Source organism: Pleurodeles waltl, chromosome 5, assembly GCF_031143425.1.
Source record: "Pleurodeles waltl isolate 20211129_DDA chromosome 5, aPleWal1.hap1.20221129, whole genome shotgun sequence".
Taxonomy (NCBI): Eukaryota; Metazoa; Chordata; class Amphibia; order Caudata; family Salamandridae; genus Pleurodeles; species Pleurodeles waltl.
Window position 1 is genome coordinate 79,460,083 of NC_090444.1, and position 26,410 is coordinate 79,486,492.

At 44.7% G+C, this 26,410-nt stretch overlaps 1 protein-coding gene across 1 annotated transcript in view; it reads right to left on the bottom strand.

Moving 5' to 3' along the window:
* TMEM214 (transmembrane protein 214) overlaps nt 1-26,410 on the bottom strand; it is a 279,147-nt gene that overhangs the window by 42,291 nt on the left and 210,446 nt on the right. The window contains exon 14 of the mRNA XM_069233624.1: nt 24,801-24,897. Within this exon, the coding sequence (XP_069089725.1) occupies nt 24,801-24,897 (97 nt within the window). The remainder of the gene's footprint in view (nt 1-24,800; nt 24,898-26,410) is intronic.

Below are 26,410 nucleotides of genomic sequence, written 5' to 3' on the forward strand. Positions count from 1 at the left end.
TCTAATAGTCCCAGCGACCCTCTACGAGGTCACATAGGTTTGGGGTCCATTCGTGGTTCGCATTCCACTTTTGGAGTATATGGTTTGTGTTGCCCCTATCCCTATGTGTCCCCATTGCATCCTATTGTAACTATACATTGTTTGCACTGTTTTCTAAGACTATACTGCATATTTCTGGTATTGTGTATATATATCTTGTGTATATTTCCTATCCTCTCACTGAGGGTACACTCTGAGATACTTTGGCATATTGTCATAAAAATAAAGTACCTTTATTTTTAGTATAACTGTGTATTGTGTTTTCTTATGATATTGTGCATATGACACTAAGTGGTACTGTAGGAGCTTCACTCGTCTCCTAGTTCAGCCTAAGCTGCTCTGCTAAGCTACCATTATCTATCAGCCTATGCTGCTAGACACCCTATACACTAATAAGGGATAACTGGGCCTGGTGCAAGGTGCAAGTACCCCTAGGTACTCACTACAAGCCAGTCCAGCCTCCTACAGTTATCAGTCTGATACTTTCCAAATGACTCAGGAAGAAAAAGAATCAACAAAACAATTAAAATAATAATAATAATAATAATAATAATAACTGCTGTGGATGAAGTACAGGGAAAAAAGTGAAATGTCAGAGGTACATTTGATTCCTTATTTGTGATCTGTGATGTCACCAACATTGATGAAGGGCTCCCCTAAAAATGCAAGGTGGTAAAAAGTGGCAACACCATACACTGTTTAGTTTTCAATAAGGGAATATTTGGATAATCAAATGGAATAACAATCATAAATCAGTGAACTGTATCCATGTATGATAAATTTGGTGAAAGAAAGGAACGATTATTTAATCAATTTTATTGTGCATCACAAGGACACAAAGTAATTCTTTGATGTGTACTTCAACAATGGCTCGCACAGTCCCAGACAGAAAGGAATTATCTTGTGTGCACACCCAAACAGTACCATGAAGCCCCAGTGATCTCCACCTTATCCTACCGTGTTATGCTCCCCCACCCCACGGCACCAGAAACATTTGACACACAGAATAGTTACCTGTTAAATTTTCCAAAATGGCTGTACAGTTTCGCCATAGGTGACAACCTGCCTTGAGCTGAAGGATCTCCCATAAGGACAACTCAGCCTTCCAGAGAAGTATCCTTGACTACAATGATTGAAGTGGGAGGTTTCTGGAATGGGACTACCATCACCATAGTCTCTGTGGTGCTCCATCACTTGAGACTGGATGTCTCTTTCCTGTCCCCCCTTTTCTGACAGGCATTCTTGTAATAACTGCATATGCAGTCTAGCATGGGGAACTAGGAATATGCATGAAGCTATGCTGCCCAGCTGGGACGATACCGGTCAGACTGACAAGGCTAGAATGGGTTTTAGGAAAACAATCTTTGTGCCTAAAGATTGCATGGTTCGTAGCGATTATGGCTCCCAGGTACAATATAGACTGAACTGGTTGAAGAACAGATTTGAAAGAACTGATGTTAGACTCAGCTGTGGAGGAAGGCAAAGATATAGTCATCTTTTTTGATGTTTCAGAGCTGGACCGACACTGTTCTGCAAGTCATCCAAGCATGGGTAGACAAACATTACCCTTCTTTTACACTGTTGCCATTACTAATGCCATCCATTTGGAAAAGTCCCTCAAGGAAGACTTCAGACGGAAAGGAAGTCACAAAACTGTTAATGAGTGACAACCAAGCAAAGAAACGTTACGTGTCTTGTAATTGGGATGAGGAGAATAGCATCTTAAAAGATCTACTGATGCCATGCGATATCATGTGTGAAAGTAAGTAAAATTTGATGGATAACCAGTTTTTGTGATCTAGGGTGAAACAAAATGTGACTTGTTCCGCACCAAGAATTAATGGGAGTAAATTTCCTTCCTTTTCTGCAACTTCGAGATTCTACTCCTCTTTGCTCCAGAAGAATCTCTATCACTGGGATCAGATGCTTCAAGTGTAGATATCAGGATACAACATGGTGGAGCAGGAGAGAACAGAATCTGATTTTGTAGCTAGATTTTACCATATTTAACACCCAGTTGTAGCGTGTTTTCTTCTATCATAACAGAAAATGGTTGGAGATGTATCCCACCCATCAGCAAGGGTGCTGGACAGGGGTATCAGAGTGAGAGTCATTATTTCACCGCAGTGGATTTCACTCGCAGCTGCAGTAGGTTGTTGAGTGCCCCTGATTTTCTGTTTTTTATTGGAAAAAAATGTTTTAGAAACAGTTGCATTTGACATACCTGATGGTGCCTTTTCCAAAAGGGTATATTGGTACATTGCTGGCCTCTTCCAAAACCCCTAAAGTGAACCATTGAAAACAAATTTCTTTTTTTCCAAACCAACAGATTTTAAGCTTCCCGATCCTGTTCTCATGCATTAGAGCTCACCATCGGCGACAGGACCAAATACAGAAACTCCAGAAAGAGGCATTATCTATGATTTGTTGCTACATATGAGCAGTCAAAGATGCAAGTCTCAACCAGGGGTTGCTGTCAAGACAGATAACAAATTAGAGGAATCCTTGGCTGCCTTCATGGCCTGGTCTGATGGGATGTGATAATACTGCTTAAAGGATATTGAAGGATATCTTTGAAATACTCCAGATCTGCAACAGAAACATGGTTAAGAAAACTGAAAATGGAGCTCTGTAATTCTTTATTATAAAAGGTTAGCACTGCGGTAGAATTTGTAACCTCCACGTCTGTGGCTTAAAGTCATACATTCTTTCTTTCAAGCGGAGTACACTTTTTTACATTCTTTTCCACATGATGTTGATCCAGAGGCACTGAAGAGTTCACTAGCAAAAGACTGTGTGAGAATCAGGAAGTGGTGCTTCAGGACACGATCCAATTCTGGGGAACTGATTTTTGTTTTCTGACAGCGTTCAATGAATTTTATAGACAGATGTCAGAACAGTATTGCAGCAAATGTGTTCCACACCCATTTAGTCCACCAGGATATTTTGTAGCAATTTTTTTTTTTTTTTTTTTTTAACACTTTTTCTGTGAAAGGGTCTCACTACCCAATTTGTACTCACAGTAAATTCATGGTAATTGGACTGAGCATGCTAACCGCCAGTGTTTTAAGAAAAGGTCACTGCTGTGCATCTAGGTAAAGAGGTACTGGTCTGGTTACATGTGAACAGGTGTGCACATGTGTTTGCTCATTTGAGAGATTACAATTATGCCCAGCATCTGTGCACAAGTAGCCTGTTGCAGAAGAAACTTTGCTAGGATTGGTATTGACCTAGGGTAGGCCTTATAACATGAGTAGCCATTCATATTGTAAGCCTGAATAGCAAGCCATCATGTTTCCCTTCAAATTCCCCTGAGGTGGCCAAGGGCTGGGGCTAGCGGGAGTTGGTGCAATGTTATTTTATCACTTTATGGGGAGTGTGGCCCTGTTCCCCAAATCAACCTCTAGTTCCAGGGACCCCCATCTACCAGGGCCAGCTGCAAGCAGGTGTCTCATGGACTCTATTCCTTGGAACAAGGTGAGGCTGATAGAAAGCCACTGGTGTTTTTCCTTTGTTCCTGGGGAGTGAAGAGCCTATACTCTGTGCCTAGGGAGGGGCAAAGGGCCAAGGGCCAAAAGCCATCAATCAAAGAGTTCGCAGTCAGGAGTAGGCAGGAAAAGGGAAGCGGCACAGCTCAGAAGCTTGGGCTCCTCATGTTGCCCTTAAACAGGAGTACAAAGGCTGTGGGTGCCCCAAGGTGGGATGGAGGCACCTAGAATAAAAAAGGCACCAAAAATTAAAGCCATGATACCTGATCCACAGGCAGAAACACTACTCAATTCATAATTACGGAGCACTGGCCTGGCGCGCCCCAGAATCCCATGCACAAGCTAAATTGGATATTTTCTGGTACTTGTGGTGGGGTTCCACCAATGCGTGGGCACTGTACCACCAGGGGGTGCAGGAGGTCTAATAGTCCCCTAAATGAATGTTTGGTCAAAATGAACCCTACCTCTCCCAAGGGATTACAGTTATGGCAATGAGGGCTACTCTTAATGTAAACACTATCTGAGTTGGAGCATTTGCTCTCAGGCTCTGGAGTGCAGGGCCCTTTTGTGGTTGGCTTCATGGCTACATTTTTAGATCTATAGCTTGTGAGGAAAGGCTCAGACACACGTTTGAATTCAGATGCTTTTTTTGGACAAAATTGACATTCAACAATGAGTATTTACTATTATAAATAATGGTACTGCTTATTAATATTTTGCCTGCTGGCTGTAATGGTGGGAGGTTTAAGAATGACGTGGATGATTTTACTAATGTGGTGACATCCCAACAAAGTTGTAAGGCCAGCCTTATTTAAAATGACACTCCTTTACATTGTGATGGTCACATCTGGTATAGGTGAGGCGTATTGTGAGTACGGGGTTCAGGAGCCACCTGGGGTACAATTTAACATGAGGGTGTCACCAAAAGTACTTCCACCTACCTGAATGTATATATTTGTAATTTAATGCATAGCATTTAGTAGTACATGTAATAAAATAATTTTCATTTTTAAAAGAAAAGGCACTAACTGGATAAGAATTTAGAGAGTCCTGCTGTTGAATGTCAGAAAACTGGCATTGCTAGCCCAAACCTTCTCCCGAGTAGGCGTTGGACTTCTCTGCTTTGCTATCCTGAGAGAGTCAATTGCTACAGTGAGGCTCCCGGTATTCAATATGAAGACAATTGTAAAACTATTACTGGGCCTAATAACCCAATTTCTTACAAGTATGCAAAGAGGGCTCTAAAAGACCAGGAGCCACAGTAACCATAGGCCTCGCTTGTAGTTTTGGAAGAACAGTCTGAAAGATAACCAGTGTCTCATAAACAAGACTAGATGTTTACATTTTTTGATTTCAAGCTGCCTGGCTAGTCACTTCATGAAATGAGGCCACATTTTCCATTGGGGATACTGTAAGAGGTAGTGAGTCTGGAGATCAGATAGAGGGTTCTCTCATACAGAACCTGAAGAAGAGATTTATCTCGGACGGGTGAAAGATCTTGATCAGTGAGATCTGTTGTAGCTTTTCTAACTCCAGAGCTTCTAGAGTGAACCTTTTTTTAATTCACTTTGCTGGCTCATCCTCTGGTCTACTGTGATACCATGTATTTTCTCATTTAGCTTACGCAGAGCAGAAGGCAGTACCAGTTGAGAATTGTCACCCACATTAAGTAGTGATGGAGATGCATTTGAGGGAGGGATCCATACCATACAAGACATGCCTCCAGGATCTCACCCTCATTGCTGGACATCCATATCAGGTCTCAGCACCCTAAAAGTGACATGCTCCAGACTCTGGAAACCCTTGCTGTTGAATGACAACGTTGACACAGAGCACCAGTAACTCAAGAGGTGACCTCAGGATCCCAAAGGGAGATCAGTCCTGATCACACCAGGGCCTGAAATAGAGAAAGAAAACTACCTTGCCCTTTGCGAGCCGGTGGACCATGAGTCAGATAGGTTTCTCCCTTTTTAGCGCTTAGGTGAACTCCCTCCGTCATCCCTGAAGCCTCTGTAAAGCATCTTTAGACAGATTTGGCAAGCTGGTATGAAGAGACAATCTATGGGACATGCACCACATATTGTGTTTGTCCTCCCAAACGTTCTTACCTCTATATGAGGTGGCACCAATACAAAAAAAAACAACAACAAAAAAAAAAAAAAAAACAGCATGGTGCTCTAGAAGAGGGGGAAACACTTCAGAGGAAAAGGCAGAATTGAAAAAAAAAAACAGTAATTTGAGGGAGGGGTCACATAATGCCAAACATTCCTAAGAAAATGCAGGTTTTCAGACAAAAAACAGCCTTAGAAAGGAAACAATGTTCAGGGACACTTCCTAGTGAGCAGCACAAAAAGAACTGCCTCACTGACCCCACATTACAAATAGAGTGGTGTAGAAGTTTATAAATGGTCTACTTGCAAAAGGGAAGTGGGGGCTGAAAAATCTATTTGCCTTGTCTAAAAATGCAATTGTCACTTTTCATGCACTGCAGAGGTGACAAATAATGACAGTGTTCTCATTGTCACAGACCACTGATAATAGCCACTCTGATATGGTAGGGCTCATATAATAATACCAGGGTTTGGATTCTAACAGAAGTCTGATTATGCTATCTTTCTGCAAATCTACATCCATGAGCTGTAAGAAGGCAGAAGTGAAAGGTTACGTACCTGCAGTCCTGGTTCTGCATCTTCATCTTTTAAAGGCATAAATGCAAGAATCGTTCCCCAATGTATGTGCGGATCCCAGATCACATTTTGTATTTAATTGTTGTCCATGAAAACAGCCTCTGACACTAACAGACACACAGACATATGGAAAATGTTACTTACCCAGTAGACATCTGTTCGTGGCATGTAGTGCTGTGGTTTCACATGGTTTGCATAAGTCCGCCATCTAGTTTTGGGCTCGGAGTGAGGGTTCTCTCTGTAATACGGTGCATGGGCATCAAGTCCTTTGTTAGGTTATTTTCCCACAGGATGGTGAAGTAAAGCGTGCGTAAATGTACATGTACATATACAGTAAAGAAATGTGAGGTCCATGCAATGTATATGCATATTTATAATATATCGTACTACAATGGCCACAGACGTCCGGGGAGGAGGGAAGATGCATGAGAATCTACAGCACTATGTGCCATGAACAGAGGTCTACTGGGTAAGTAACATTTTCTGTTTAATGGCATGTGTAGCTGTAGATACACATGCTTTGCATAGACTGTAAAGCAGTCCCTCCCAAAATAAGCAGTGGCTAGCCTGTAGGAGTTGGAGTAGTTTGAAACAGTGTTCTAAGCACTGCCTGTCCAACTTTTGCCTGTTGGTGAGATAATACATCCACACAGTAGTGTTTAGTAAATGTGTGTGGTGTAGACCATGGGGCAGCTTTACATATGACTCATTGGTATATAAGAATGCCATTGAAGCTCCTTTTTTCCTATTGGGATGTGCTTTAGGGGTTACTGGTAACCGTCTTATTTTTAAGATTGCAAGTTTGAATACACTTTACTATCCATCTAGCTAACCCATTTTTTGAAATAGGATTATCTTTGTGGGGTTCTGAGAATGCCACAAAGTTGTTTGGATTTTCTGAAATGTTTTGTTCTCTCTATAGTACATTAAAGCTCTTAACATCAAGGGTGTGAAGAGCTCTTTCAGCTACTTAATCTGGCTGTGGAAAAAAGACTGGCAATTCCACTGACTGATATGAAAAGATGAAACTACCTTTAGAAGAAATGTTGGATTTGTTCGGAGAACTAATTTGTCTTTATGGATCTAAAAGAAAGGTTCTTCCAAAGTGAACACCTGAATTTCGCTAACTTAAAGAAGTGACCGCTACTAAGAAAGCAATTTTCCATGATAGAAACTGTAGAGTACAAAAATGCATGGGTTCAAATGGTGGCCACATTAAGTCTTGTGAGTACAATATTAAGATTCCACACAGAGGCTGGGAGAACTCTAGGTGGATAACCCTTTTAAGACCTTCCACAAAGGCCTTTATAACAGGAATCCTGAACAGGGAAATATGTTGTCTATTTTGAAGGCAAGCAGCTAAAGCTGTTAAATGAATCCTAATATACAAATATGCCAGATTTGCTTTTTGTAAGTTTAGCAAATAGCAAACGATATCCTGTACTGAAGCTTTAAGTGGATCAATATTTTGGGGTTGCCCATAGTAAACAAACTGCTTCAATTTAGCTGCATAACATTGTCTAGTTTGGGGTTTTCGTGCTTCTTTTAGAAAATCCATACATTCAGATGGAAGTTGTAAATAGCCAAACTCTGACTTCGGGAGCCAAATTGCTAGGTTGAGTGTGCTGGGATTTGAATGTCTGATTTGACCTTTCCTATGAGTTAACAAATATGGTCTGTTTGGCAGTTTGTTATGTGGTACTACTGACAGGTCCAACAGTATTGTATACCAATGTTGATATTCCCTTGAGGGAGCTATGAGTATCAATAGTGAGTGAGGTTCGTTTTTTTTTTTTTTTTTTTTTTAATCAGAGATGGAATTAATGGGAGAGGTGGAAAAGTGTAAGCAAATATCCATGACCAGTTCATCCAAGGAGCATTGCCCTTGGACTGAGGGCGTGGGTACCTGGATGCGAAGTTTCGGTATTTATGTCTGGGGTTCCTCACATTTGGAAATATTGCTGAATCAATTGTGGGTGATTTTCCTATTTGTGGACTTATTGCTGCGTCCTGCTTAAGAGGTCTGCTAGTTGATTGTGTATCTCTGGAAGATACTCTGCCAGTAATTAAATGTGATTGTGAATTGCCCAGTTCCACATTGTCTGTGCTAAGAAGGACAAGTGAGATGAGTGTGTCCCCCTGGTTTTTGCAGATAATACATTGTGGTCATATTATCTGTCCGTTGAAACACTACTTTATGTGTGATTTGTGTCTGAAAAGCTTTGAATGCTTGGAATAAGGCTAGTAATTCCAAGTAGTTTTATATGATAAATCTGTTGAATGAGTCCCATTCCCCCTGTATAGTGAGGTTGTTGAGATAAGATCAGTGATGCATTTGTTGTGATTATGGTCTGAGGCACAGGGTCCTGAAAGGGCTGCCCCTTTGATAGGTTGATGTAATTCCACCATTGGAGAGAGCGGTGAGTGTGGCAATACAACACTAGATCCTGAATTTGACCCTGTGCCTGAGACCATTGTTGAAAAAGACACTGTTGTAGTGGTTGCATGTGCAGTCTTGCATTGGGGACTACCCTAATAGTTTCATCACTAGCTTTACTGTATAAGTGTGGTTGTAGGGTAGTTGAGGTATGAGATTGTGAAATTATTGAATCCTTACTGTGTTTGGATATGCTAACCCTGAGTGAATGTTCAGAACTGCTCCCAGATACGGTTGTATCTGTGATGGCTGCAGGTGAGATTTGTGGTAACTGTGAATCCTAGATTGTGTAGGATGTCTATGGTATATTGAGTATGTTGTTGACAACTTTGAATTGTACTGGCTTTTATGAGCCAGTCGTCTAGATATGGAAAGATATGTATGTATTGTCTTCAGAGGAATGCTGCAACCACCACAAAGTATTTGGTGAACACCCTTGGTGCTGCTGTTACTCCAAATGGTAGCACTTTGAATTGGTAGTGCTTTCCTGCTATGACAAATCTTAAGATATTTTCGATGTGCTGGATGTATAGGAAAGTGGAAATAAGCATCCTTGAGTTCTAATGCCGTCATGTAATCTTGTTTTTGTAGTAGGGGAATGATGTCTTCTAGAGTGACCATATGATCTAAAATAGTCTTAAAGTACAATCTTTCTTGGTATGAGTAAGTATAGAGAATATACTCTGGATCCCTGTTGGGATACAGGCACTATCTCTATGGCTCCTCTGAGTAGTAAGTAAGATGTTCCTGAGGAAGTCTGTGTGAACGAGGGGGAATGTTTGGTGGAGTAGAGATGAGTTCTAGAGTCTAGACAATAGACATGTTAGATAATTGATAGAACCCACTGATCTGTGGTGATGCTGTACCACTGTGGCTATCAACTTACCAGTCTTCCTCCCACAGGAGATGTAAGCTCTGTGGGGATTTGTAAGAAGTCACTGTTTTGTTGAGGTAGAGGAACCTCAGGGAGCAGCTGATTTACCTCTTCCTCTATAACTAGATCCTTTGTAAAAAAAAAAAAAAAAAAAAAAAAAAAATGAACCTCTATTAGAGAAGTGTGGCCCTTGTTTTTGTTGTGGGGTGGATGGTTCTATGTTTGAAGGTTTGAAACCACCCCTAAATTGTAGCCTACGAAAAGTGCCTCTAGTGAGTGTGGTGTATAATGCACCCATAGCTTTAGCTGTCTGAGTCCTTTTCAAGCTTATCTACTGTGGTATCAATCTCTTGCTCAAATAAATGTTTATTGAAGGGCTTGTTTAATACCGCTTGCTGTATCTGTGGCTTAAATCCTGAAGCTCTTAGCCATGTATGTCTCCTGATGATTATGCTGGTATTGACTCTCCTTGCTGCTGTATCAGCTGCATCAGTAGAGCATCTAATGGCGGTGTTAGAAATGGCCTGTCCTTCTGCTACTATTTGTTGCCCCCTTTTTAGGGTTGAGCAAGCGCTCTGGCCCCTGTTGTAATCTCTGTGGGCTTTTAACCATGCCCATGAGTTTGGTTGGTTTGTGGGCTTGCCTTTTAAGATTTGCTTGATTTCATTAGTGAAAGACATGCACACGTCATGCTTTTTCCGGTGTTTAGCCCTCCTCTACAGTACCAGTAAACTACTGAAAACTTATGCAGCTCTGTTTTCTAAATGGCTTCTGCACTTTTCTTTTTATTTCCTATGCAGTGCGATCTCGCTGGGCAGTAGTTGAGCACTTTGCATGACATCGACCCTGTTACATGGATAATTCAACTTTTGCCGGTTATATGGATAATTGCACTTTTGCCGATACGTTTCACTGCGAGCAAACTTCTTTCCTTTTCTGTGTCTCCTTCACGCTCATGGCGACTGTCGGCTCGCATTTATGAAACTGTTTTACTTTTCATTATCAGTTTATGTGGCAATAAAAGTCCAGTTAGGAGTTTACAACACTAATTCAAGCAAATGCGAGACCCATTACATTGCAAATGCGTGTTTTATGTTCCGGTGGAAGATATTGTAACAAGTCTTCCATCTGATCCCAATGAGCCCTAATACACCTTGCTGGGAGTGCTTGGGAATTTGCAATCCTCCAGTGGTTGGCAGCTTGAGTAGCAACTCTTACCTGCTGCATCAAGTTTTTGACTACCTTTGTCTGGAGAAGGAGCATCTCCTGTAGACTGGCTATTGGCTTGTTTTCTTGCTGCACTCATCACTATAAAATCAGGTGGCAATTGTGCCCTAATAAAAACTGGATCAGAGGGTGCAGGTTTGTATTTCTTATCAACCCTGGGTGTAATGATTCTTGCTTTCACAGGTTCTTTAAAAATGTCTTCAGCGTGTCTAAGCATACCTGGAAGCACAGGGAGACACTGGTACTCCTTGTGAGTAGATGTTAAAGTATTAAATAGAAAATCATCCTCAATGGGATCTGTATGTAATTGTACGTTATGATACACAGCTGCCCTGGCTATAACTTGATTATAAGCAGTGTTATCTTCAGGGGGAGATGCCCTCACTGGGTATAAATCTGGGTCATTAGGGAGAATGGGATCTTTGTCATATATGTCCCTTGGGTCTACCTCTTCTCGAGGATCAGTTAAATTATCCCTATGTGATGATGCAGGTGATGCCTGTGGAGAGAACTGTGTTGAGTGTGTAGGTGAAGGTGGTTGTGGCGGGGCAGAAGGAAGGGAAGGAGATTGCGGTGGTGAAGGTTGAGGTTGTTGTGCTGCCTTTTGTTTCTCCCTCTGTTTTAAGACTGGTAGGCGGAGGCCCAGCGTCTAAAGTCTTTTGAAAGGTCAGTTTTCTTTTAATTGTTGGACGTGGAGAGGCTATGATCCTTCCCGTTTTCTTGAGTATATGAATTTTGCACTGTTTAGCGTCCATAACCTCTAATATAGGTTGTATCTCAGATGACTTCTCAGTAGCTGGAGAATATTTACTACTGGCAGTTTGATTCAGAAGGACTGGATACAGAATGCTTGACTTGGAATGAAAATGTTGGCTCCGAAAGTGCTGTTATTTTTTTCTGCTCAGAGATGGAATAGTCTGATTTTTTGCTCTGTACCGAAACAGATGTGGCAGGATGTTTGGTATGTGCTGAATGCACCTTGGTCTTTTGTTTTGGTTCCGAATCCGAGGGTTGGTCATCCGAAGGTATTCTTCAGGTTCTACCATGGCCCGAAGGCCGTGGAGGACCGAAGACCGATGCAGGAGTCTTTTTAAATTGTCTTTGTTTGGTGTGACGGGGCTGATGTACTCACGTACTGTGCCTGTGGGATGGTCTGGCTGTTGACATCAGAATATTGATCCAAATCCAAATCTGCAATGGAGACGGCTACACGCTTTCACGTGTTCTTCTTTGAAGATGTTGGGTGTGTGTTCTGACGACTTTAACGCCATCTCCATTCGACACATTCTTCAGTCCCGCAGAGTCTTTTTGGATCAAAACAATATACAAGCATCTCAAGTCTCTTCTCTGTGTTCCGGAGACAGGCACAGATTGCACACCAAATGCTGATCAGTGTAAGGAAATTTGGTGTGACACAGAGGACAGAACCAAAACGGAGTAAGTTCCATCTGCCTAACAATGTTCGACTACAATGTGTAAGCCCAAAAAAGGGTGGGGGTCGCCCCTAAGGGAGTAAAATCGACCCTAACGATTGCAATCCGATCGACTATAAGAGTGGAAAACGGGATCAAAACTATAGAGACATTTATAGAAAGTTAGAAGAAAGTTCAGAAGATACCAAAGCAAGATGTACCGGAGCAAGAGGAAACACGACCGGACCCGATGGCGGAAAGAAAACAATCTATAAAGGATTCGATGCCCATGCACGGTATTACCGAGAGGAGGAGTCACTCGATCCAGTGACTAGAAAGCCTTCTATGAAGAAAAACAACTTCATTGACTTCATTGAAGATTCCTATGATGAGAACCAGGGCTACATGTAGATAACCTTTTCTCCTGCATTTTAGGAACTTCACTGATAGTCGAACACTAGAACAGAATAGAAATCTAAATGACTGAAGGTGTAGCTGCAAAATATCAAGCAAGACACTCACATATTGATGAACAAGTTACTTAACTTCGGTAACAAATTATCTGGTAGAGACATTCTAGTTGCAGATTCCTTAACCTTGGAATTTCCCCCAGGCGTCCGTCTGGATCGAGAGATTTTTCTTTGAGCAGTAACCCTGTGTGGAATTAGGTTGCATCGGTCAAGACTGCGTCTGTAGCTGGCGTTGTGATCACTGGATATTATGTCTCGGGTCATATATAGGCACCACCCCGGCATGTTTACATTCGTTTCTTTTTACGACTTTCCTCATCAGAAACGCGGAGCCATGAAGAACGCTGACTGGTGCGCCAGAACTAGGGCCCTGAAAGGGAATTCCCTGTCTCTAGGATTCAGTTCGCAGAGTGGGGAGGATGGTGAATCAGTAAGGAACCTGCAACTAGACTATGCTTCCAACAGATAACTTGTTACTGAATGTAAGTAACTTGTTCATCTTCAAGCTGCAGATTCCTTACCTTAGAATAGATACTCAAGCAATATTACTCAAGCAATACCAGGAAGCCCAGACGCAGGTCTGCGAACCAAGGTAATACTAGGAAGTCCTGCAGGACTGAACTTGCTATGTGCCTGTCCCTTCGGACCAGACTGTTCAGGCAGTAGTGTTAAGTAAACATGTGCAAGGACACCCCCACGTTGTTGCCTAGCAGATGTCCAGGACTGCGCGCGAACGCATTGTTTGCAGCTGTTGCTGACAGAATGAGCATGAAAGCCCTTCGGGGGTTGTTTCTTAGCCAGTGTGTAGAACATTTTAATGCAGAGAACCACCCATCTAGAGATGGATTTCTTCTGCATTGCCCGACCTTTCTTCGCACCCACATAGCCCACAAAGAGTTGATCGTCCACCTGGAGCAATCTTTTACAATCAAGATAGAACACCAATTCTCTTTTTGGGCCCAGGCGGTGGAATCTCTCCTCTTCCTCAGAAGGATGTCAGGATGCACAGAAAGTAGGCAACTGATTGATTGGCCTGCATGAAAGGGCGTGACCACTGTAGGCAGAAAAGAAGCCCTAGTAGAAAGCACCACCTTGTCAAGGTGGATGGAGATGAAAGGTTGTTTTGAAGAAAGAGCCTGCATCTCGCACTCACTCTGCGGGCAGAGGTGATAGCTTCAAAGGAGGCTGTTTTCAAAGTAAGGCGGCGAAGTGGACAGATGTGAAGCGACTCAAAAGGAGCACACCTTAGCTAGGTAAGAACAAAGTTCAAATCCCACTGGGGCATTATGAACAGGGAATGAGGAAAGAGATGGGTAAGGAACCCTTAAGAAATCTTTCAACAATGGGAGATTTAAATAAAGAGGGCTGGATCAGGCAACTAACCCTTGAGGGTGCCCAGAGAAGAGCCCTGCTGGGCCAGAGAAAGGACAATTAAACAAACCTCAGAAAGAGGATCTGGAGGGGAGGGGGTATGGGGTTGAGGGTCTGTACACCAGGCCACAAATGTTTACCAGCTAAAGGTGTATAAAGTTTTGTGGAGGGACGCCCGGCTGCCAAGATAACATTGCAGACTGCGGGCGGAAGGTCAAAAGTTGTCAACTTCTACTGCTCAATCTCCATGCAAAAAGGTAGAGAGTGGACAGGTTCGGGGGAGAACCATCTCCTACTGCTGTGACAGAAGATCTCCTGAAGGGGCAGTCTGATAGGAGGATCGATGGCCATGCTCAAGAGCTTGGGATACCATATTTCTCGTGCCCAGTCCAGAGACACAAGAATGACTTGGGCCCGGTCATTCTTGATCCTCTTGAGAACTCTGGGCAGGATATTAGAGCAAAGAAGTAAAGGACGCCTCAAGTCTAAAAGCATTGCAGAGAGAGTGCCACCTTGTAAACCAGCTGACATTGCACATTCGCTGCAGAGGCTAACAGATCTAACCAAGGCTCTCCCCACTGCTGCAAGAGACCTTGGACCACCTCTGGATGGAGATGCCACTCGTGATCGACCAGGCATTGACTGCTGAGTTTGTCCGCTCTGGCGTTCAGAGAGCCCGTCGGATGTGGAACCACCAGGGATATGCCCCGATGTTCCAGCCATAACCAGAGACAGAGAGCCTCCTGACAAAGGGCCCACAACCCAACCCCGACTTGTTTGTTGCAGTACCACGTGGTGGTGTTTGGGAACACCTGCATCACTTTCCCTTTGAGAAAGGGAAGGAATGCTTTCAATACTAGTCTGACCGCCCAGACCTCCCCAAGGTTGATATGGAGCTCGGACTCTGCCTCTCCCATGTGGCAGCCCCATCCCAGGAGTGACGCATCTGTGACTACAGTCGCATCTGGTTGTGGAAGGGAGAGGCATCTGCCTTGGACTTAATCGCTGATCAAAATCCACCACTGCAGATCTTGCGCAGTCCCCTCTGAGATCTGGACCATGTCGGAGACATTCCCTTGATACTGCGCCCAATGGAACTTCAGGTCCCACTGCAGAGCCCCCATATGCCATTTGGCATGTGTCACCAGCAGGATGCAGGAGGCCATGAGGCCCAGAAGACTCAGTCATTCTCCTTGAAATCCAGAACAGAGGCTGAAACACCAGTGTCATAGCCTGAATATCCTGGACTCGCCACTTGTGTGGATAGGCCCGACACTAGACTATGTTCAGAACAGCTCTGATGAAAGGGAGCATCTGACAGGGAGTAAGGTGCGACTTTGGCACGTTCATAGTAAACCTCAGCAAATGCATTGTAGTCTGGAGGTGGGAGAAGACAGCTTGGGGTGTGCCTGCCTTCAACAGCCAGGCATCAAGGTAGGGGAAGAACGAAACCCCTAACCTGCAGATTAGCTGCTACCACTGCCATCACTTTGGTTAACACCCGAGGGGCGCTAGTAAGGCCAAAAGGGAGCACAGTAAAATGAAAATGCTCATGACCTCTGTGAACCACAAGTAACGTCTGTGGGCAGGCAGGACAGGGATATGTAAATAAGCGCCCTGCAAGTCCAAGGCTACCATCCAGTCTCCAGGGCAGAAAGGACCTGATCCAGAGTGAGCATTTTGAACTTCTCTTTCCTGAGGAAGAGACTGAGGGAAAGGAGGTAGAGGATAGGGCTGAGGACCTTGTCATTTATGGGCACCAGAAAGTAGTGGGAATAACAGCCACAAGCTACTTCTGGCACAAGGGCCCGCTCCATGGCCCCCTTGGCCAAGCCAGCCATATTCTCCTAGCGGAGAAGTGTCAGGTGATCCTTGGTCATCCAATCGCAGGATGGTGGCATGGCGGAAGGGGAAGTCACAAAGGGGAGGGAGTAGCTCCTACTATTTGCAAAACCCATCTGTCTGACACGATGGTGTTCGAGCGTGGCAGCTGATGGTGAATCCTGCTGCAGACTGGTGGAGAACCACAAGAGTAGGAAGGTTTGGAGGCTGCGGCTGAAGGGGGGTGTAGGGAGGAGTGAACTGGTTAGACCGCTGGCTCCCTGATCCACGCAGACGCTGGATCCCACGTCACCGGCTACGCAGAGGCTGAGCAGCATGTGTGGAAACTGGTGGGGAATGGATATGGTTGGGTGCCCCTTCCATAGCCATGAAAGGGGCGAAAAGCAGGAGGACAAGTAGCAGCAGCGAGGCCAAGGGATTGGGCCATAGCCTGGGACTCCTTAAAGTGCTCGAGCCCATGACCTCTGCTGCTCTCCGCACCACTATGGAATAGGAAGCCCCCTCCTCCATAGCCCTGGTAGGGAGAGAAAGCATACCAGTTTCAGGGGAAGGTATTCAGATTGCTGGCTCTATCTAGCTCCTGAGCCCAGTCGATAGGGTCCTCAAGCTGGAATTCTAAAAGGTCCAGTGACCCCTCCATACTCACAAATTTATACCCATAAGAATACAGGTCAGGATCCGATCTAGGGACCAAGGTCCCCACTGAAGTTGGAATCAGCATTGAGTGACTTCCCTCCAGCTCCCTGTATGAGTAGGCGATGAATATAGGATTGACCCTGCCCGCGGGCCCATGCAACGTCGGGGAAGGTCACAAGGGTATGACCGACGCCAGTCTGGATCCGGAAGCGGATCCTTTGATGCCCCTCGGAGCAGAGTAAAAGCCCTTCAAAAATAAGACGACACACCCTGTGGTACTGAAAATTCTGGACCCGTGTTATAAACATCGTCGTATCACAACGATTTTGGTATCAGCAGACCGAGAATGATTAGAATAGTATGCACAAGCATTGTATTCATATTCAGGTGACGAAATCACCCGAATATCAGAGTTTCCGTCCTGAAACTCTGAGGTTCCATTTAAACGACAGCCATTTTGTGATTGCCCTCACATAGGCCAATGACTAATGCCGAAAACGAGTCTGAAGGACACGTGCATCTTTGCTGACTCCTCTGTGACCTGGGCAAGCTGACTCCACTGCCTGAAGCCAAACCTGTTCGGCCAGTTTCATTCCCAGTGGCCGAATGAGATTAGTATCAAGGCACAACACATCATAAAACCTTTAATCACACACAAACCATGCCTAATCTTACACACACCTGTCCCTGTTTCTTTCTTTATGACTTGCTTTACAAGGAGGAGGTGCCTGTTTATATTGGGGGTCCGTCGATATCTGATGAAAGTACTGAGCCTTGCCGGGTAATTGATTGAGGGCTGGACAAACTGAAATATGGCTTGTCATCATAACCCTGCTATTTCTTTGTAGTGAAAATATGTTAATGGTCAATTGTAAAATAAGGAATGTTTGCCTAAAGCATAATATTTTGTATAAAAGAGAAGGTTAGCTTTGCAAGGGGAGCAGTCTCCTGAGAATATACACCGTGTTGTACTTCTAGGATACCCGTTACTGGCTGCAGCCAATAAACAAGATCTTTGACTTCACCAAGAAGACTCTGTGTTTCTGTAGTCTGAAACAGGAAGGACTCGAAGTCTTAGGGTGTGTTCCCTGGCACCACTGGGTTCTGAAAAACCCAGTACTTCAACCCTGCAGGACAAACAAACTCTTAAAAGCCTCCAGAGGACTGCCTGCACCTGAAAGGACCAAGAACTACTGGGGACAGCAGTCCTGTCCAAGAAGAAACTCCATCTAAGGTCTTCAGAGCCTCCCCGGATCCGCAAGGCTTGCCCAATCCGCACCCAATGCCCACAGCCAGTGTCCAGGTGGCCCAACTCACTAGAGCTGGTCCCCAGGCGATTCTGACCAAGTGCCCACCCTAGGTTGACCCCTCCTGTACACGACGACGCCTGCAGCCTGAATCCGGAGGACACTCCTGACTGTGACAGAACCACACGAAGATTCCAGATACCAAAAGGTACCCCCGCACCCGCAGCCTCCTGGCATTGGGGAATCTGACCTTTGGTGCAGCAACATCCAGCAGGCGGGGTCCCTCCTTGTATGGCGTTTGGATTACCGGACTGACCCCCTGGACTTCACCTGCAGCATCTTTGTGGCCCCTGGGGTCCCTTTATAGGAAAGTATTGGGAGCCTGATGCTGTGTTTGTACCCTGCACCCAGCCGCCCGCGCTGATGAGGATGTGTGTTTGGTGCAGACCTGTGCCCTGCACCCTCTCCCCCCGCCCAAGAGGGCCCAATTCAGAGTTCCCCCAGAAGCCATAGGAACCCATGTTAAATCAAGCTCAACTTTGACCTCTGCACCCAGCCGGGCCCGTGTTGCTGGTGGTGGGTGTCTGGGGTTAACTTGAACCCCAACGTGGGGGCATCATAACCCACTGAGACTGGAACTGTAAGTCTTGCACTTACCTTCAAATCATAGTAACTTTTCTTGCCCCCCCCCCCCCCCCGAACGGTTTCTGAAAATTGCACAGTCAAGTTTTAAAACAGATTACTGCTATTTATTCAAAAACATATATATTGCCAATTCTAAACAAAGGGGGGGGGGGGCAGGACTTACAGGTGAAGTTCCCACTCGTTGACTTCTGGCCACATCCTGCTGAGTAGGTTGGCAAGACGCCGGGCAAGTACTCCACCAGTAGGAGGACTTTGTGCAGAAGTGCCCATCTCAAATGCCCTGAGCAAACGCTGACAAATGTGGTGTTTGCTGCCCTGTTTGTGAAGGTAATGCATTTTGGTCATGCTATGTGTGTGGAAGAGGACAAACTTTGTGTTGAATGTGACTGAATAAGGCTTTGAGTGCTAACTGGGTGGCCAGTAGCTACAGGTAGGTGATACAGAAAACTTGTAGGTGGGGTGCCAATATACCATGAACAGTTAACTCCTTTAACTGCATCCCCCAACTTGAGGGAAGTGTCCATTGTAATAGTCATTTGCAGTACTGTGTCAATAAAGGGCTGGACCCTGCAACAGACTGCTGGTATTCCACCACTGCAGAGAGCAATGGGTACTGGCCAAAATAAACACTCTATCCTCCCCGTAGCCCTTTGCTTATGATTACTGTGCAGCTAGGAACTCCTGCAACGCTGCATGTGTAACCTGGCATGGAGAACTATGACCATCACACAAAAGAGGAGCATGACCCTCCTTACTGTTATTTGGCGATCCGGCTGAAAAAGGTGGTGTAATGACTAGAAAGCTTAGACCCCACCTTTGACTGGGATAAGCTTTTCCGGTGACCGAGTTGAGATCTAGCCCCAAGAACTCCTGAATTTACTGTGTTGACAGTAAACTGTAAATGTTGCAATAGGTCTTTGGAGATCTCTTTATTAGCTAAGCACTATTGTTCGTTTGAGCTCTTGATCAGCTAATCAAAGTATGGGAACACATGAATGTGGGTCCTTCCAAGATGGGCGGCTGGCACCACAAGAGATTTTGTGAACACCCTGGGAGTCCCGGTTACCCCGAAGGGCAACACTATGATCTTAAAGTGGTAGCCATTTACCAAAAATCCAGGAGGTACGGGCGATTTACAGAGACGTGAAAGAAGGTGTCTCAAGTCGAGTGTGGCCATGAAGTTGCTTTGCTGCAATAGCGTGATGACATCCATGTGGAAATGCTCTGAGAGGATTTATGTGTTGAGGGGAATGAGGTCAAGCATTGGCCGTAATGACCTCATCTTTCTTTGGGAAGTACAGAGAGTACACTCCTCTGCAGTGGTAGTGTTGCAGCACAGGCACTATGGCCCCCTCATGAATGAGTGCCTCTACTTCCTCTTGAAAAAGGCACAGATGCTCTACAGAGAGGGTATATCTGCATGGAGGAATGTTTGGTGGGGTTGAAGTAAGCTCCAAACACTAACCCTGCCCCATGACAGAGAGGACCCACTCATCTGAGGAGATCTCTTCTCACCCTGCCAGAAACCCTTTGAATCTTCCCATGATGTGGTGTGATCGTGGGGCAGGGCTGGGGGAGTGATTGAAGGTTGAAGCGAGTCACTGTTTGTCTGAAGCAGCTCCTTCAGCCGTGCTGCCTTTTCATCTGCCTCCGGAGTTGTTACCACTGTAATCTCCCCTTGAATAGCCCCTTGAAGGGGTCTGCTGTTGCTGTGTCCATTGTTAAGTAGTGGTTTCAGGACAGGTGGTCTTGGCACGCCTATGTGCTGGGACCTGCAAAAGGAACCCTATTGAGAAAGCGTTTAGAGGGATTCCCAAAGCTTCCAGTGCATGTGTGTCCTTTTAAATCCTCTTGGCCAACTGATCACCTGAGGCCCAAAGACACGCTCCTCATCAAAGGGAAGGTTGAACAGATGCTGCTGTACTTCTGGCTTGAAGCTTCAGATACAGCCAGGTGTGGTGGTGAGTAAGGACACTGGAAGTGATACCCGAACTGCAGTATCTGCAGCATCCAGGGCCCAGCGAATGAAGGTGGTGGAGAGGATCTTCCCCCAGAAAACAGCTCATGGCCATGTTTCTTGTATTGCTCTGTCAGATGTTGCATGAGTTTTTTCATCTCGTCCTAGTGTGCTTGATCATACCTAGCGAGAAGGCCAATGGAATTGAAAATGCGCCAGTGGGCAGCTGACTGTGGAGACACCCAATTACATACAGCATTGATCTTCATTGATCTTCCTGCTCTCCTTATCTGGGGGGAGATGTGTTGCCGGTTCCTTGGGCGCTAGCATGCTTATGGGCCGTATGGACCACAAGGAAGTCCAGAGGGAGCTGTCCTGACGTAGGGGTGTCTGAGGGAGAAGGTTTGTATTTTCTGTCAAACCTGGGGGACAGAGGGAGGGGGTATTGGGAAGGGGTAGCGAGCCTTGTTTTAACCAGAACCTTTAACTCGTCAGGGGCAGTTTTTAGCACACCCTTGAACATAGGAAAGAATTGTAGGGTGCACTGGATGGTAGAGAGCATCTCCATGAGGAAATCCACATCCTCCTGGACCTTGTGCCTCTCTATTTTATGAAATGTGGTGGCCCGATGCAGAACCTTATAAGAGGTAGTGTCATACGGTGGGGATGTTTTAGCAGGGTTGGTGTCTCCAGGTGGGACATCATAGGAGTCCCAGGGGGCATCACGATCATAGGGCTGAGGGTCTCATAGAGATTCAGTGGGTAATTAGGATTGACACACCTCACCACCACCAAATGGATGAGTGCGGGAACCCTCTGGTGATTCAGGAGGTGGTTCCAGTAGTTGAGGTGAAGGAGAGAGAGGAAGGTGGTTTGGTGGGATCTTGGAGCTTTCTGGTCTTAGCTGGTGGTTCAGGCTCCAGTGCAGGAGTCTCCGTTAAAAGCAAACTTCCTCTTGTGAGGGATAGGTGGCTGAGTGTTTGGCGGAGGCTGGGTAAGGATCCTGCTGGTTTGAGGATGGATGAGAATCCTTTTCTGTCTGGAGTTCAGCTCCTCCCGTAAACAATGCAAGTTAGGCTGCTAATGGTCCTCAGATGCAGGGGAGGATGAGGCTTTAGGCATCAGGCATTTCAAAACAAAGCAGGTTTTTGACTCACTGCTGCTGAGGGAGATTTGGGTGCCAAAGAAGTCTTTGAAGCCGGAGAAGGCCACAACAGTGTCTTGGGAGTTGATGGCAATGGTGCGGTCAGTGCCACAAGCTGGGTCTTCTGCTGCTATTCTGGTGCCAGAAGCAGATGCTGAGTCTAATCTGAGGCATGTTTTTGGCACCAACCATGGCCCTCAGACCGTGGCTGGGTCGAAGCCAGACGCTGAGCTTCAGGGCTCGATCCACACCCCTTTGAGGGCAGTGCTCAGCTTCAATTTGATGATGAGGGGCAGGGGAGAGTGGAAGGAGGGACGGTGTACTCACTTTGATAACTTCTGTGTTTGGACCTGGATGGCCTGTGATTTCCTCCCCTTGGACTCCAAATGGGAGCTAGTTTTAGGGCTGAAATGAAGGGGCTATTCCCCCCAGGGTCCCAGGCCCTGTTTCCTCCTCGATGTCTTGGAACCCTGAAGAGGACCGAGGAGTTGTCTCCCTACTGCTGCATCACGGGTTGTCGAGTAAGACGTCGATCCCATTGGTACTACAGTGTCTTCTTACAGCAGAATGTCTCTTTGTGCTCCGTGGACAGACAGAGGTTGCAAATCTGACGGAGGTCAGTCCCGGTATACTTTGCCCGACACTGTGGACACTTTTGAAATAGAGTTTTATCCATTACGCAGTTACCATTTTCAGGGAATCAATGACAGTAGACCCCGAAGGACGTGTCAAGTAGAACGCAGCCGCTAAAGCCGATAAACACTGCAACGACACCGAACGATACAGCAAGAGACAACTGTTGTCACTGATGAGAATGGAGAAATTGAAAAAGCTTGAAGACAGTCACCGCGAGGAATGAACCCAGAGCTCGGTGGACACGGGTTTGAATCAGATGGCAGAGAAGAACGATCTAACAATGGAGCCGATGCCCCACCACATTACTAGTAATATGGGAAGTGACTTGAAAGACTTCTTTGAAGAAAAACAAGTTGCACACATCCAAGGACAACACTAGATGACATGAGTATGCAGAGCATATGTATCTAGAGCTACAAATGCCACAAACAAGCCAGCTACATAAAAACATATCAGAATTGCAAACTGGACTTACAGCATTTTCTTAGACCACTCATTCTATAAGTTAAAGCTTTAATGAATAATATATACAAGTGTGAAGGATGCAAACACTGCCTAAGTAGCAGACAGTCCTAATTCACAGATCCTACTGTAAACTGGCAGCTAATATTTTGTACTGCTGGGACTTGAACCTACTTGTCCTGTGCTCATGAAAAAATGGAAATTATTAACGTTTGCTAGAAGTTTAGTTTCCAGAACTACTTCTGTAAACTGCAGTACATTCCGATAAGTCACAAATATGCACAAATCAAAGGACATACACCTGCATATGCACTTTTGAGAATTTCATTAGGAATCAGGACCATAATTTTATTTCATGTTGTTTGCAATGGTTTTACATCAGCTCTCTAAAATTATAATAATGGTTAGTATCTAATATATTTTAATAAACAGAGCGTTGGAGAAATTATTTTAAACTGCACACTAGCATAGCAAAAACTATTTTTCAAGATGCAGTCTTATTTTGTGCACAATTTATTTTGAAAGCAATCACCAGTCATGCTTTCATCCTTCTCCAATTACTTGTATATAATCAGGGAACGATATGGACTCATTAACACCCTCAAAGTGTAAAAGTTTGCAAATGTGCGCACGTTTTTATGTAGAATCCACCATCAGTAAAGCAAACCAAAATCACAGCTCCCTAGATATCTTTATAGTACTAGCTCTAATATAACTAATAATGAATCATATATACAAGCTCTAACAACTTGATCTGCGGAAGACTATTGTCTCACTGATATTGCAAATTGACAGCAAGAGGACTTGTTCTCTCGTGAGGTTGGGCCTACTTGTCCAGTGGACAATACTGCCACAAAAATGTCTCCTGGAGCCAATAACTAAGTTCTAGTATCAGGCAATAGGAATTGCACACCGTTGATGGATTGTGTGACTATCCGATTAATGGCTATATTTTTCCTAGGATTTTAAGAAAGGGGGTAAATTATGATGTTTTCAGGTCAAATGAAATGAAAAAGGAGTGCAAGTAGTAAAATGTTACCTCTTATAAACATTGATTCATTTTTTTAAAATGGTGTTCCGGGGATTCCACAAGAACACAGATATTCTACTGTTTATGGATTCAGAGAGAATCCCATGACCAAAATGCTTTTCTTCTGATGGATAATTTTTCTTGCAGATGCCCAACTGCCTGTTTACCTGGCTAGAACACAATGAAAGACATCTGGGCCAAAAAAGGCTATAATTCGCTAAATTCTAAGGGCTACCTTCAAAATGGCCATGGTGGCTTGCCACCAGATTTCAATCTGGAACAGGATGGCAGATACAGTCTGGAATGACAGCTTCAGCTTTTTAATATTTTATTTTGAGTAAAATAGTGTCATGTGACAAGGAGGAGACATTTCCTTCCTATGGCTTTCCTTGTGGATTTGTTTTTTGGGACAACAGTCTGTGTGGGCACTTATCTGTAGGAGGGGAAGAGGACTGCTCTGAGGTGTCCTTGCAGGCCCTATGCAGAAAAAGGTTGTCCTCCAGCTCTCTTTGTGTGCATCAAAGTGCAACAGTCGCTGACAGAGGGGTCACAGTTAGATCCAAAGCACCACATGTAGATGTCAGATATGGACATTTAACAACAATATCTTTGACATGGTTTTGTACCTCAAGACATAGGATAAGACATGTGACGTATCTGCTGATGAAATTTAGTGGTGTAACACTGGGAAGACTCTGAACCCATGCCAAAGGGATGTCCAAATACAGGAATGAGCAATAAGCATTTTTCTGACCATGGAGAACACAAAAAACTATCTTAAATTGCCATGGAAATATGTTTAAAGGGGATGCATCAATCTCTGTCAAATTATTATTAAAAAAATAATTTATAGTACCAAGATTAATGTAGTGTGAAGCCTTACCAAGTTTTGCCAATGTGACATAAGCATACGATCACAGCAGCACCAGAACATAACAAGCTCACATGGCTTCCCTCTAGTGGTTGGGCTGTTTCTAAGAAATAGGATTTGCTGAGCAGTTAGTATCTACTAGGGGATTAGTTATTTTTGTTTACATCTGGGAGTGTGGCCATAAAATAACTTCTACACACTTCAAAGCAAAAAAGAAAATTTGGTTCAGTACCAGAAGGTATGCCCCAGCTTGACATCAGAAGAACTTTTCAGTAGAGAAATTAAAAAACAAGGACGAATGTGAGGTTAATTAGGCAACACTAACCTGTATCCGTCGGCAGAGTAGTGAGAAACTTTACTCCAAGCTTGCTGAGAAACTGACAGTATACCAGAGTTTTGCAGGACAAGAGCAGAGGAGGAGGCTAAAATTAAATGCTTGCAAATTAAAATTTTGCTGATTGACCAGAGAAAATTTTATATTAAAAGACAATCACAGAACTGCAATTACAGGGTATTATATAAAAACAGAGGAGCATGGAATGTTTTATACAATTAAAAATAGCATTGCCCTGTATAATTTACCAAAATTTGGAATTTTGGTTCGTAAGGAAAATTTTACTTTTCATCCTACTTTGCAACCATGAGGGCCTTTATTACATTCATAAACAATACAACAGTTCAGCTTTTGTCAGGAAATACAGAACATGTTCTATGAAAGGGAAACGCTCTTCAAAGATGGTTTCTATGCCTTACAATACGGATTTACTCACTTTTTCCACCACAACCCTTATTATTGATTCTAAAAGTAACTGGGATATTGTTTAGTAACTTTCTGCAACTGTTGGAAACAATACATAATACAGTGCATAAATATAAAGTACTGTGCAGGTAATTTAAAGTGGAGAACTAGGTATAGAAGTTACTAGGTGCAGCACAATATCCTTATGTAAGGAAATGCCTCCTTGGCATGGTTACCCCCTGACTTTTTGCCTTTGCTGATGCTATGTTTTGAATTGGAAGTGTGCTGAGGCCTGCTAACCAGGCCCCAGCACCAGTGTTCTTTCCCTAACCTGTACTTTTGATTCCACAATTGGCACACCCTGGCATCCAGATAAGTCCCTTGTAACTGGCACCTCTGGTACCAAGGGCCCTGATGCCAGGGAAGGTCTCTAAGGGCTGCAGCATGTCTTATGCCACCCTGGAGACCCCTCACTCAGCACAGACACACTGCTTGCCAGCTTGTGTGTGCTGGTGAGAACAAAACAAGTAAGTCGACATGGCACTCCCCTCAGGGTGCCATGCCAGCCTCTCACTGCCTATGCAGGTATAGATGAGTCACCCCTCTAGTAGGCCTTACAGCCCTAAGGCAGGGTGCACTATACCATAGGTGAGGGCACCAGTGCATGAGCACTGTGCCCCTACAGTGTCTAAGCAATACCTTAGACATTGTAAGTGCAGGGTAGCCATAAGAGTATATGGTCTGGGAGTCTGTTTTACACGAACTCCACAGCACCATAATGGCTACACTGAAAACTGGGAAGTTTGGTATCAAACTTCTCAGCACAATAAATGCACACTGATGCCAGTGTACATTTTATTGTAAAATACACCACAGAGGGCACCTTAGAGGTGCCCCCTGAAACTTAACCGACTATCTGTGTAGGCTGACTGGTTCCAGCAGCCTGCCACACTAGAGACATGTTGCTGGCCCCTTGGGGAGAGTGCCTTTGTCACTCTGAGGCCAGTAACAAAGCCTGCACTGGGTGGAGATGCTAACACCTCCCCCAGGCAGGAGCTGTAACACCTGGCGGTGAGCCTCAAAGGCTCACCCCTTTGTCACAGCACCGCAGGACACTCCAGCTTAGTGGAGTTGCCCGCCCCCTCCGGCCACGGCCCCCACTTTTGGCGGCAAGGCTGGAGGAAACAAAGAAAACA